Here is a 14559-nt window from a genome sequence, read left to right as displayed (position 1 = left end):
ATTAAAAACGGAACTACATTAAACATTTCTAAAGTCCTCTCGTATTTGAGATTTTCTTCTGGGCTTGTTCAGGTTAGACGGGTTGCAGTGGGTCCTTCACATTTGTGGAATGATTAAGCCATCATTTTTGTTCAGGTTTGGATAATGTTTTAGCATTTCATAAGCTTCTTTGAATTTTCTCACAAACCAGGTTTTGGTGCAGTATAGGAACTTGGTGCCTTTCCAGTCAATTCTGTGGCATGTTTGGAGTGCATAGTCTGATAGGCCTGTTTTACCATAGTGAATCTATATAGTTAATGTAGTTCTGTTTTTAATTTATTTGCATTTTAATTTTTAATTGTATTTATTTATTTTTTTTATTTATTAATTTTTTTTCCCACAGGAGGTCAGGCTAGGTTAAAAGATTAACAAGCATCTAGATTCATTTTACCTTTGTATAGTGCAGTGTCATGTGTAGCTTGTATCTTATACATATGTATTTTTCCTGATGATGACCTCAATACAGAGGCTGAAACGTCGAATGTTACTTTCCTAATGTTAAGGAAAGTATTATTCTAAAACATGTGTTATGTCTCCATAAATTCTTCACTATGAATGCTGACCACCATGTAATCTTAAAAGAAAGAATTCTATAGTTATCGATACCTACAGATTTCCATAAGTAATAATAATAATAATAATAAATTATGAAGATATTGTGTTATTCAAGAATGATGTTGTTGATAGTTCAGGTTTCTTTTGTTTATTTAACCTGCACAGTTTACTAGCTCCACTGGTTAAAGACCATATTCTTGTGCACTTCTTTTGTAAAATAGGCATCTCAATCCAAATCCAAAGATGAGTGAAATTTACATGGAAGTTCAGTATATAAGTTATTATATACTGAACTTCCATGTAGATGCAATTTGTATATGAATTTTACATGATTTTGTGAAAGTAATTTTACCATCAGAGTTATCAGTAGCAAAATATATGTAATTTTGTTACTGACACATTTGTTACATTGGATTTTGATAACTCCTAATGCTTTATTTATTTATATAGGAAAAACATAAAAAGCATTTGATGGGAGAATTGGAAAGCACATATTCTTGTGATTTTGTTCGCTTCAGTGTTAACTTGAATGTTGGTGCTTTAACATTAGAAACTGTGTATGACTTAAAGAAAACTCGACCAGATACAGTTCATGTAAAATGGTTTGGTAGGTATTATTTGTGGTGTTAAGTTATATATATTTCATGGTCTATGCATATCAGTTAAAATAGTTTAATTTATGAAATAATTAAATTATAAAACATTGCTTAAATAAAAAAAAAAAAAAAGTTGAAATACAATGAAGAATATGTTTGATGTTAGCAGAATTTTTTTCAATAAGATTGGAAAAGATGTTTGAACTTGTCTTAAATAATGTATAAAAAGATAAGTGTAAAATAATTTATATATCTTAACTGTGAATTTATTTAAGTTAAGGGATATTACATCCCATATTGTTTCTTAGCCGAATAAGAAACTCAAAGAGTTTCATGCCGAATATAGAAACTATATAAAGTTCGGCAATTCCAAGCGTAATCAAATACCTGGATAGTGCAGCACTTGACCCTTTTGGTAGTGCAAACTGAGGCAACTCATAGTAAGGGTGGAGCAAGCTCCAATCACTATTCTTGGTATTTACCCATAATGTGAACTTAGCTCGTAGGAGCTGTATTACTGTTCTACGTTATGAGAGAAGGTCACTACCCAGACCGGTTTCAACCTTTATTGAGGTCTCATCAGTGAGTAGGTAGAATGGGAGTTCATGTCTTTCATCATCAGCCTTTGGAGTATAAAGATTGCTGAGAGTCAGCTGGTAGTAAGAGGGGAAGAGAGAGAAAGGTAGAGTATGATAGTAGGAGGTAGTAAAGAGGCCTCAGTCAACCTGTTTAGCTGTATAACCAAGAGGTGGCTAAAAGGTCTGTGAACATCTTCTCCTTGCACCTGTTCTTTAAAAAAACTTTGAAATAAACTTTTCTTATATGCGCTTGTAAAATACTTTTAAATTAACAATTTAACTAGCCAGGTGTCTATGGAGGTCATCTCCTAACACCTGTTTTAGTATAAAACTTAAGCCGGATTTTTTTTTTTTTTTTCTCTGAAATAAAAGAAAAAAAAAACACTTAGCTACGGAGTCAAAATGTAAAATTACTGCAGGAATGGAAGCATTTCTGCGTGAATTAGGGCCTAAAAGTTATGAGCGTTTTTTTTTTTTTTTTTTTTTTTTTTAAAGAAGCAGTAAAGAACTGGCCAACCTTACACCATGGGAAAGCAAGATTTGGGGAAAGAATCTGGCCTGAGAGATGCCACTCCCAAAGAGCACCACCGCCTTGCTGTAAGCCTTCGCAGCCCAGGTTCTCAGATCTGCCCCCCCCCCCTTATGAACTCTAAGAACCCGTGAAGAGAGAAAAAGAAAAACAGATGTTCCTTTTTAAAGGAAGAGACACGGTATGATTAAGCCGTCTCAGGACACAGAGGATAGGAGGTTTGCACCATTTATTTACAAACCTCCCATCCCCTAGTATATGCCTTTCTTGTGCGAAAAACCTAGGGAGGTAGAAATAGATCCCACTGAGTATTCTGGCATGTATACTGTTTTCATCACTGATTTGGGACTTTTTCCCAGATGCGATACTTGATTACATTGATGAGAAAAATTGTAAATTTTCTTGACTAGTGGGGGAAATTGCAGGTACAAGACCTCCTCTAGTGTAAGCGACTGGATTCCCTGTACTGCGCTTAATCTCTGCCAGACATGTCGGGCAGGGGGGGGGGGGCACAAGTAAAAGAAATGTCCCACCGTTTCAACGCTCTGGCAGACATCGCAGAAGGGGGTCGCACGGTCTTGAATTGTATCAGGATATAACTAGTTTCACCGGTAGCTGACCATAGGCTATTTGCCATGCCAGATCCCGGTGAAATGGCTGTCCCCAGCTATTTCTGATATTTTGAAATAGCGTTTCCATGTTAGTTTCTATATTTGGCATATCACATCTGGAAAGTTGAAAGAACTCCCAATATCTTGCTTGTGGCTTTAATTTTAGGATTTCCATCCCTTCGGTTTTAAATTTTTTAAGCTGTTGGCATAATGGATAATACCATTCTGGCACAACCTCTGTGCTGGGATCAGCATGTCCCGTGGTCCCGAAGTAGGGGAGAAAATGCCCTAGAAAGTATTTAATTAGGGATCCTGAAATATGGTTAGATTTTAAGGCCTTCCCTATGGTTTTGAGAGTGTTTGCATAGAATAGGCAGTTTAATTTCAGAAGTGAGAAACCCCATTGATTGGTTTTGAGTTTTAGATATTCTTTTTTAACCTCATGCTTTCTTTCGTTCTTCCAAAAAAAATCTATTAGTATTTTGTAAAGTTGATTCTCTTGGGTTTTTTTTATATTAGTTATATTTATTGTATGCATTAGCATTATTACTGTTTTTATTATTACTGTTCTTCCGTAGAAGGAGAAATAATTGGATTTAAATGGTTTTAGTTTCTTTTCACACTCTTCCCGCAATTTCTTAACAGGCAGTACCGGGCTCACCGTGAATGGGACGCCTAGTACTGTTAGGGGCTGAGTTTGCGTGACTAAACAACAGGGAAGGTTATTTCTATGGAAATTTCCAAAAATTTTAAGTTTTGTCTTTCAAGTATTAACGCGAAGACCACTGGCCATGCTGAATTTTTGCAAAATGCCGAAATAAATGTAGATGGACTCAGACTCTCTGAGCGTTGCCACTACATCATCGGCATATGCTACAATTTTGCTCTGTCTGGAGACTAGGGGTAACAGTATTCCTCTAACTGCAGAGGAGTTATCAAATTTTCTTATGAGGGGTTCTAACGCGAGTGAGAAGAGGAGAGGGCTTAGTGGGCAGCCCTGTCTTACCCCTTTTTAACAGGAACTGGTTCCAAGAGGAACCCGTTGATAGCTATATGGGTAGAGGCCTCTGCGTAGATGTTTTTGATTGTTTGCCTAAGCTTCCAGCCCACACCTATTTTCTGAAGGATGTCCTGCAAGTACCTGTGTCTGACGCTGTCGAACGCCGTTTCCAGATCTGTAGCGAGAAGTGCCAAAGGGTAATTTTTGTTTTTGGCTAGACGGATTAGATCTCTTAAGAAAAAGAGATTTAATTCCATCGATCTACCCGGTATTCCGTAAACCTGGGTGTTTGTTATGATTCTTCTATACCGCATTTGATGCAGCTGCAGATAATTTTTGCAAATATTTTGTAATCCGAATTAGTTAGGGAGATTGATCGCCAACTATCTGCCAAGGTGCGATCTCGATCTTTCTTTAGGATAAAAATTGTGTAGCTTTTAACGAATTCCCAGGGATATTTTCCGAAGTGAGGAATTCGTTAAATATTTTTACTAAAACTGGTAGTGCATAGTCCCAGATAGATCGGTAGAATTCTATCCCTAACCCATCTAACCCTGGGATTTTTCTTGCCTTCATTGTTTTGCAAGCTTTTTTTATTTTCTCGGCAGTTATCGGCCTGTCATGCAGAGCGCTAAGATGCTCGGGAAGACATGTGATGTCCCACTCACTGAAAACATCTGCGCTCTGCTGATCAGAAAAAGTGCCGAGGTACTGTGATGGAAAAAGCGAAGTATTTCAGGGGTGATTTTGGCAGTTGGCCATTCTCTTGGATCTGGTAGACCGTTTGCTCGTCATTTGCTGCCACCCATTGTTGATTGTAGAAAGCGGCGGAGGGTGTTTCCAAATATCTGAGATAGAGTCTCGCTCGAAAATCGAGGTCCTCGACTCTACTCTGCCGCTCTTGCTGTAGCTCGATTTCTGCCTGTCTGATAAGATCGCTACAGGGAATTCCTATCCGCTCGCTGGTGCAATACCAACCGAATTCCCTATAGAGATCCCTCAGACATTGTCTCTGTTGGTGTGCCCTTTCACGCCCGCACCACTGTAAGAATTCCCTTGCCTGCGACTTGAACTGTAGCCAGGTTTCCCAATTCCAATTGGTGTCTCTTCATTCGTTACAGAGGTTCTGTAGCTTATTGCTAAAAATACTGGGGAAATTGGGAGGGAGCCTCCAAGGACGTCTGGCTGTTTCTATTATTTCTGGTATCCTTATTTTTAATAGGGCCATTTTGTGGCCTGTTAGCAGACCTCTCACAGCAATATGACATACCCCAAGAACACGTGGTTCTAAAAACTGGGATACATAAAACCTGTCAAGCCTTGTTGATATCTGACCATGGCACCACGTTGTTCTGACTTTTAGTGGATTCTGCTGTCTCCAGATATCAACAAGGTCGAAGTTTTCACAGCAACATTTTAGTGCTGCAAACCCGCCAGTTCCGTTATTATTAGCGTTTCCGCTAATAATACCGTGTCATATCATGCATCTTCTATACAGTTCCAGTCACCCGCCACGATTAGGTGTTGCACACCTAGAAAATAGTTTTCCAGTGCGGCAAAGAAACCATTTTGTTTGGTGGGGCCTATTCGGGGCATAGACAGCCACAAACCGGGTGTTACGGCCACCGTACTTCCAGTCCACAGACAATAGACGTCCCATAGCGTCTTTCTGGACATTGAAGAACCCCCCCTGCGATTGGTGGAAGAATTAGTATCCCCACCCCTCGCGAGTGAGCTTCCCTGAAACACCAGTAACTGGTGACCGGATAGCTTCTCAAAAAGTTCTCCTCGTCCCAGCGTTTGTAAAAGTGGGTTTCTTGTAAGAATAAAATGTTGATATTATGCATTAGCATCAGTCTCCAGACAGCGCTTTGCGCCTGAGGATTGTGCAGACTGCTTATGTTTAATGTTGCAATTTTTAAACTTTGGTTCATTTTAGAGGTTGTGGAGGGGAGGGTTGCGTCTTTTACAAAAAAAAACTTCCTGAATTCTGAAGGGGAGGATGGTTTTATCACTATCCTCCATGTTGCCGTCCTAGAATTTCATATTGTCGTCAGAATCGTCTTCATTAGAGATCTGGGATTCCAGTTCTCCTGGTTCCTTCATTGTTGTTAGATTTGCCTCTACTGGTGTTGGGGTTTCACTATTATTTTCTGCTGGATTTGAGCTGCTGGCTTTTGTCCTTCTATTTTCTTCTGTGTCTGAGTCTCTCGTGCGTTTTGCACCACTGTTCCGTTTTTTCTTCTGTTTCTGTTTTACTAGTAGGGGATTCTACCTTTATGGAGCGCTTCTTCTTTTCTGTTTTTCTTGGTGTGATTTGTTTCAACACTTTACCATCGTGTCAGGTAGTGGCTGTATGGGTGGAGCTGCTTCTTGCTCTGCCATTGCAGGGTTTCCTGTAGGTATTGCAGAGACAGGGGTTATATTACCTCCTATTCTTTCCACATGTGTTCTTTGTGGGCATGCATTTACTTTGTGTCCCCTTATTTTAAACATGATTGATCGCATTGATCCAGACCGTGTCCTGCTGTCAAGCAGTTTTGGCATTTGCCTTTGGGGCAGTCTGTCCCCATATGTTCGAAGGATCCACATCTGAAGCATTGCTTCTTGACACCAGGGTAATTGATCATTACCCTGGCTGAACCGATAAAGATGAAGTTGGGAATGGGTGTTTTCATCTCCATGGAGACGTATACCACCCCTGACTTCCATTCTGGGAAGTCACTGTCCTGCATTATTCTGACTTCTTTAATTGTTCCCCATTTGTCAAAAAGATTCTTAATTAGAGCGTCCCCGCTTTCCAAATATTCTACTGGGAACCTGTCTATTCTGATCGTTTTTAACATACTTCCTATTATAGTAGGGAGGTATTTTTGTCCTTCACATTGAACTCCTAAAGAGAGTTTTTCTCTCATTGCTTCGTCTTTTACAATGACCTGGAACCTCCCTCCCCTGTATGGGGTAAATCCGAATATATTATTTATCCCTACAGTATCTGTTGTTAAAGCTTTCGCGAACGTCCGCTTTTCGATGTTAGATTTTACCTCAAAACCGAGGGTTTTCACTCTAGGTAAGAAGGAAGTCATATCAGAAAGTTAAGAATATCCTTGTTATAATTTCCTGAAAAAGCAAAGAACCAGTGGGCCTTCCAGGAAAAAAGAGAAACACCAAGCATTCCCCGCCCGCAGAAATCTCCTACCAACAGGTGGAAGACTGACAGACAGGCACCAGGCAAGATCAAAAATACCAGCAAAAAAAAAACAAAAAAATAACAAGATAGGGGTCTTACCAAGTTGACTTGCAGGTATCATGCAGCAGGGCTGGCACAGGATCTTCAGGCTCTCGATCTCAGGAAAAAACAGCAGCTGGACTTGGAACTTGAAAGTAGTGAGTAGGTAGACCTAGTTAATACCAAGTTTGTAGCAAACAGAACTTACATCCCTTCTATGAGAATTGCCAAGAAGGTGTCCTAATAAATTACTAATTATATGAAGAGCCAAAGGCTTCAATTCGGCGACATGAACTTATTTAAGTTAAGGGATATTACATCCCATATTGTTTCTTAGCCGAATAAGAAACTCAGAGTTTCATGCCGAATATAGAAACTATATAAAGTTCAGCGATTCCAAGCATAAGCAAATACCTGGATAGTGCAGCACTTGATCCATTTGGTAGTGCAAACTGAGGCAACTCTTAGTAAGGGTGGAGCAAGCTCCGATCACTATTCTTGGTATTTACCCATAATGTGAACTTAGCTCGTGATTGGAGCTTGCTCCACCCTTACTATGAGTTGCCTCAATTTGCACTGCCAAATGGGTCAGGTGCTGCACTCTCCAGGTATTTGCTTACGCTTGGAATCGCCAAACTTTATATAGTTTCTATATTCGGCATGAAACTCTTTGAGTTTCTTATTCGGCTAAGAAACAATATATGGGATGTAATATCCCTTAACTTAAATGAGTTCATGTTGCCAAATTGAAGCCTTTGGCTCTTCATATAATTAGTTAACTATGAATATTGTGTAAAGTAATATTTGAATATAGTATGAATATTTTATTTTCTCCTATTTTCTTGGTCAGTATTACTCGAATTCCATAGATCCATGTCTGCTTAGCAATCTGTTAATAGCACCGAGTAGATGAGTGATCTTCAACTGTTGAAGTCAAGAATGTGAAGAATACTTGCTCCCATCCTGTTAATGCTTTGCATTTATTCTAAGCAACATAGTGTTTAAAATCAATTGAAGGTTGTTGTAATGTATCTTAATGGTTTCATTCAACTTAATGAAAAACAGAAGGGATAAGTAATACTACTTATTAAAGCCATATATTTCAGCCTGAAGATTTTTTGAGAGATTTTGACTCATTAGAGAAGGCAACTTATGCATGAAAAAGGAAAAGTTGGTCCTTGTTGGAAATTATTGCCAGACATATAGAAATGTCTTGAGAAAATTTTGAGAAAAGAACAAAACTAATAATAATGGTATCTGCTGGATTTCTGTTCAAGACATGGACTGGTTATTGTCAATACAATGTTCCAACATACATAATAAAATGTACATAAATTAAAATGTACATTCACATGGAGAGAAGATGTAAGAAATAAGAAAAGTCTCATTGACTATGTTATTGTTGAGAGCAATGTTTCCCCTCTGGTTCAGGACACGAGCATACAGAAGATTTGAAATTGGAAGTGATCATTAGTGTTGAGCAGGATAAAATTGAATTTCATATTGAAAAGAAGTGTATATAAGAAAGTTCTAAAACAAATCAAATTTAAACAGCTTTTATAGGTGAACTATAGGCTCAAATATGCAAATATTATTCAAGTGCAAATGAAAGAGTTTGAAAAAAGTTAAACCTTGGAGATTCAGTGGCAAACACTGAAGAAAACATTGAAACAGCTCATACATACCCCATACTCCATTTTTTTTATCTTTTCAGTTTTTTTGTAAATTTTGTAGTTCATCTTTGATATGAGGCCATTAAGAAATCACTATATGCATTTTTTGGTTTTTAGTCTGCATATCTTTAATTTACACATTTTTAGTTTCCATATATTTTTATCTCTACTTTACCCCCCCCCTCCCCACCTTTTTTTTTTTTGAAAAAAAAAAAAAAAAAATTCGAATGTATCCTAAATGGTTTAAAGTTCAGTTATATATATATATATATATAATTTTTATCAATATATTTCTGATGCTGTTCCATAAAAAGTTAATCTTAAGGATTCTATAAAGGTATGTCAAAAATTATTCCTTTTATATTTCTTTTAATTTATGTTTTTTTAAAAAAAATATCATCAATGTTTTAATTTAATTGGAGTAAAAAAGGTGATGATGTATTACAAGGAGTAATCCTTATGAAATAGGCAAAATAGTCATAAGTATTAATATCAGTTTAGAGGAGTAACGTGGAAATTTTCCAGAAATATTTTTTAAAATTCCAGAAAAATTTATTGATTGATTCAACTAGAGAAGCATGTAGCATTTGTCTTCAAGGATAGAAAAATCAGAACTTCATCTTGGACTCAGGAAGTTAAAGAGTCAATATAGGAAAAGAAGAATGCGTGTCAGATTTCCTCGGAGTAAGTCAGCTTGTGCTCTTAGAGAATACAGAGAAAAATGTAAGAAAGCAAAGCACTTTGTAAAACTAGCTAAACAAAAGACAAGGGAAGACTTTGGTAAGAATGTGAAAAATAAATATCAAGACAGTGGCAAAATATTCTGGAAACTATTGAAAAACTTTAGAAATGGAGGAAAGAGTAGTGTAAAAGAAATCAGAGATGATAAAGGTCACATGAAAACTGAGGATAAAGATATTCTAGATGTCTGGAGTATGTACTTTGAAGAATTGCTAAATGAAACAAGAAGTGATAGAATGGCGGTAGAAAACACTCAGCAGGATCAATATTTGAAGTAGAAAAAGCCATTAAGAACCTGAAATGCAGGAAGGCAGCTGGAATTGATGATATTTGATCAGAAATGCTCAGATCCAGAGGTGTAAAAGTTTTACAGTTACTACACTTATTAATAATTCAGAAGGCCTGGTCAGAGGGTCGAATTCCAGATAATTGGAGTAGAGCTTTCATCATCATCAAATTCTTGATATGTAACCTCAGAGAGTGTACAAGACAATTATGATTAGTACCACATGAAAAGTTGCACCATTATTAACTTCTGATCAACAATTTTTCTCCAAATTAATCTGTTATCTGTCAAGATTCCAATAGTATCAGATCTTTTAGTTCTGTCTTTTAAGGCACTTTTTTTACTGTATTAGTCCATCTACATCTTGGTCTTCCTCTGAGTCTTTTTTTTGCCAACCTGGCAAAAAACACTTGTTTTGCATTTAAGTGACCATACCACCTGAGATTAGCTTTACTGACACATTCCTGAATGCTAACAATGACAAGTCTTTTCTAATATCCTGATTTTTAATGTGATACTGCCATTGATGCCATTTGTTCACTTCACTAATCTTTCTCAGAACTCAGAGGTCTCCAGTCTTTTATCAAGTATTTTATTTCTAATCCAGCTCTCAGATCCATAAGTTAAAATTGGTCTGAACACTGTCTTGTATACAGCTAGTCTAGTGTTGTGTGATTAATTTCTTTCTTATTCCATATAAATTTATTCAACTGACTTCCTACCATACTAGCTTTACTAATTCTGTTGTCTATTTCCATATTTAATTTACCATTTTTCTTAAACATTGTGCCTAAATAGCTGAAATGTTTTACTTGTTCTATAGGTTCACCATTCAGGATACAGTTGATATTTCTATGTTTCTGTCTATTTTCATTGTCCTTATCTTTTTATTTCTGATTTTCATACCAAATTTATTACAACAGTTATTCAATTTAGTCAGGGAATGTTGAAGACTTGTACTGGATTTATTCAGAGAAAAATTGTGGAATGGAAGCTTGGAGAGCAGGCCAGATTCAGGTTGTCAGGATCAGATTTTCACTTTAAAACAAATAGTTGAGAAATCATGGGACTGCAACAAGGGTCTGTATGTAAGTTTTGGAGATCTGGAAAAGGCATATGACAAGGTGCCAAGAGAAAAGGTGTTCAAAACACTAGTTATATGGTATAAATGGGACATTATACCAAGCAGTACTTAGTCTATACTTCAGTTATAAGTCAGCAGTTAAAATTGAAAGAAGTACAGGAAGATGGTTTGATGTTAAATCAATGTGATACAAGGGTGTATGTCATCTTGACTGTTATTTATCATGTATATAGATCACATTATCAAGGAAAGTGTTATTAAACGTGATATCAAAATTGGAGATGTTAATCTCAGCTCTTTACTTTTGTGCAGATGATGTTATTCTTCAGAATAGATCCAGTACAAGTCTGCAGGATTGCCTTACTAAATTGAATAATGGTTGTAATAAACTTAGTATGAAAATCAGCAGTAAAAAGACAAAGATAGTGAAAATAGGCAGAAACATATTCAAACAACTGTATCCTGAATGGTGAACCTATAGAACAAGTAAAACATTTCAGCTATTTTAGGCACAATTTTTAGTGCACAATAAATTTATATGGAATAAGAGAGAAATTAGTGAAAACACTAAACTAGCTACATATATAAGACAATGTTCAAACACCACTTTAACTTATTCATCTGAGAGTTGGATTAGTAATAAATTAGGGGAGTGAACAGGCATCAGTGGCAATATCATTAAAAAAGAGGATATTAAGAAAGGACTTGACATTATTAGCAGAGCTAATCTTAAGTGTTATGGCCACTTAAGCAGAATGGGAGAGGAAAGATTAGCAGAATAATTGTACTTTGCCAGGTTGGCAGGAAAAGTACCTCAGATCTAGATCTAGGTGGATTGATAGTAAAATGTGCCTTATAAGAAAAAAATATAGTCTTGACTGATAACAGATTAATTTAGAGGAAAATTATTGATTGGAAGTTAGTAGTGATGTAACTTTTTCATGTAGTACTATCTTTATATTCTGTGCATATCAGGAATTTTTTGATAATGATGGTTTTTTATCCATTTGGTTAAAAAAATTTAAATTTCTGATTTAGAATTATATTTTTAACCCAAATTTTTTGATTTTAATGACACAGTCTGGAAATATATTCATTCTGAAGATTTTAGGCAGGTGACATTATTCTAATGTACAATTTCAAAATTTCAATGCTTTTTTGTTTTTATAGTTTCATACTCTTCTAGTTATTTCTTATATTTCCTATTATTGTTTGCATTTGTTTTTATCATGTTATCATTTTGTGTGCTTTATGTATGGCTTTCCTGCTCAATCCTTTGTGTTCTATCATCAAAGTAGGATGTTAAAATATTATAGTAGTGGTTTCTCTCTCACACACTTTATTTATCCTGTCATTTGACTGTGCCACTTGTTATATTTTGTTATAGTACTTTGTTCTCTCACACCCTATTGACTGTGCCATCGTTATTAAAAAATTATATTATACAACTCTCACATACCTTATTTATCCTACCCATTGCACAATTATATTAATATGTACGAGATTTTATTTTTACTAAAATAAATTTGTGTGTGTGTGAGAGAGAGAGAGCCTTTCCTTTGTTCAGCATATGTTATTCCCCTTTTTTCATTCAAACCAATGCTCAGCGATAGTTGTGGAGTAAATTAACAATAATTTAAATGTTAACCCTTTGTTGGTTAGATTATTTCAGCTTTGTATCTTGGGATAGTGCATTTACTTCACTATCACTATGTTGTTGCACAAATTAATGAAGCTCAATAAAATTTCATATTTCCTTTTTACTTATTTTACTTTTACTTTTTACATATTTCCTTAGATTTATGTACAAGAGATTAATTAATCATGAGAAACATTTTATAACCAATTTTAAATTAAAATTAATAAACTCAAACAAATCTCCCTCATATCCTATTCAAAGCTTAAAACAAATACAAATTAATTCTGCCAATGAGTTTTAACATTCAGTTCAACATGTGTAGCTGTCTTTCGACTTATCTGAAATAGATATTGAAAAAGAAGTTTTCATGCCAAGGTTTTATTATGCACTTGCTTGCATAATAAAACATTGGCATAAAAAGAATGTTTAAGGAGGCAGCAGAAGCCTTAATGCATCAACATGACTTCAAAAATGATTGCTTAAAATTAGGAAGTATTTGGATGATACAACTCTGTGCGTTCTTATTGAAACTCTATCGCCTTTGTTATCTCAGACCAATAAAAATGTGGATCTCTGCCAAGCAAATAGTCATTCACGTAGAAACAGAGAACATAATGGATCGCAGCATGTTCAGCTGCTTAATATTGAGCCTGTAGCATAGTAAGTGCAAGAGCTCTTAAGAATTAAATCTGGAATATTTACGTAGGAAGCAGAATTTAGACTTCTTACATTCAGTTGTCACACTAAGCTCTACTCTAAGGACTCTAGTGACAAATTCAGTAATCAAATGTAATAATTTTAGAACTGTAAGTTATTTAGCTATTAAGAAATGGTAAACATAACTGATATTTTGTTGACATAATAATTTTCAGTGACTAATTGAAAACAAAGCATCAGTATTACTATTGTGTTTTTGAATTTAAGTATAATACAGTAGTTTCCTTGTCCATTATTGAATGTGTGAGTTTGATTATTTGCTCAAGCACTACATACGCATTTTAGTACGATATACCTTTAATGGAATTCAGCTTTATTGTAACTTTAATGTTGTTTCCATTTTTATATATATTTATAATTTTTTATTATAATTTAATATAATTTAAATAATGCAAGAGTCCACCCTCATTAGTAGTGTTTTGTAATTAGTTAAACATGGTTTATTAAGTTTGTAGTTCATTGTTAATCCCTAATCAACATGGATGATGCAACATGAGTTAAATACGATTATTGAAGTTAACTCAAAAAAAAAAATAAATACACACACACACATTTTTTTTTTTGTTTGTTTGTTTTTCTGCTGATGAAACCAACAACATTTTATATTAATTCTAGGACCTATGAATTTGGAGAAAAATATTCAGGAGATCGAAGAGGAAGTGACAATTTTCAGTGATTTAGATCTACAAGATGCATTTGAAAAAATATTTCTTTAAAGATTAAACAGTTTCATGTAAACTAACTCACTCATATCTTGTACAGTAATTGCAGAAAAATAATGTAGTTTCTGAGTTTGCCAAATTTGTAATATATCCCAGTCATCTGTGATTTGCATTTGGTAGTATGAGTACTACTTTTACAAAATGCAGATTATATCAACAAAGTATTATTCAATAATACATAGTACCTTGTTGAAATAATTCAATTTTGGTGTTAATTGAGAAAGTTTTAGTACATAATGTATAAAATCTTGTTATTATGAAAAATGCTGTTATTTTTAACCCATGAAAACTTAGAAACATATAGTACTAATATTAGAACCATGGGGGGGAGAAGTCTGACCACACCTCCTCGTTTCCCACCCTGGACTCTTGAAGCTTTTGACCAAATTTCTTGAGGTCCGTTTTCAAGGTGACTAACGTGGCAACAGCATCCAATTTTCCAATGAAGAGTCATAGAAAGAAATCAACCAATGCTACCGCATCTGGGGCAGCTGACGCGTTTGGGGCTGGTCCGGGCTCCTGATGAGAAATATGCTACGAGGACCCATATTAACATTTTG

At 35.4% G+C, this 14559-nt stretch overlaps 1 protein-coding gene across 3 annotated transcripts in view; it reads left to right on the top strand.

Moving 5' to 3' along the window:
- The window catches only part of LOC150092629 (uncharacterized), a 117834-nt gene extending 103571 nt beyond the window's left edge, over window positions 1–14263 (top strand). For all 3 annotated transcript variants that reach the window (XM_090414693.1, XM_090414694.1, XM_090414692.1), the window contains 2 exons: window positions 1045–1201; window positions 13893–14263. In XM_090414693.1, the coding sequence (XP_090270819.1) occupies window positions 1045–1201; window positions 13893–13993 (258 nt within the window). In that variant the 3' untranslated portion in view covers window positions 13994–14263. The remainder of the gene's footprint in view (window positions 1–1044; window positions 1202–13892) is intronic.
- The last annotated feature ends 296 nt before the right edge of the window (window positions 14264–14559 follow it).

The sequence above is a fragment of the Typopeltis vanoorti genome, chromosome 25 (genome assembly GCF_054136105.1).
Source record: "Typopeltis vanoorti isolate ZY-2024b chromosome 25, IOZ_Tvanoo_1.0, whole genome shotgun sequence".
Classification (NCBI taxonomy): Eukaryota; Metazoa; Arthropoda; class Arachnida; order Uropygi; family Thelyphonidae; genus Typopeltis; species Typopeltis vanoorti.
The sequence above is the reverse complement of the archived record's forward strand: the minus strand, read 5'-3'. Positions and strand labels throughout refer to the sequence as shown.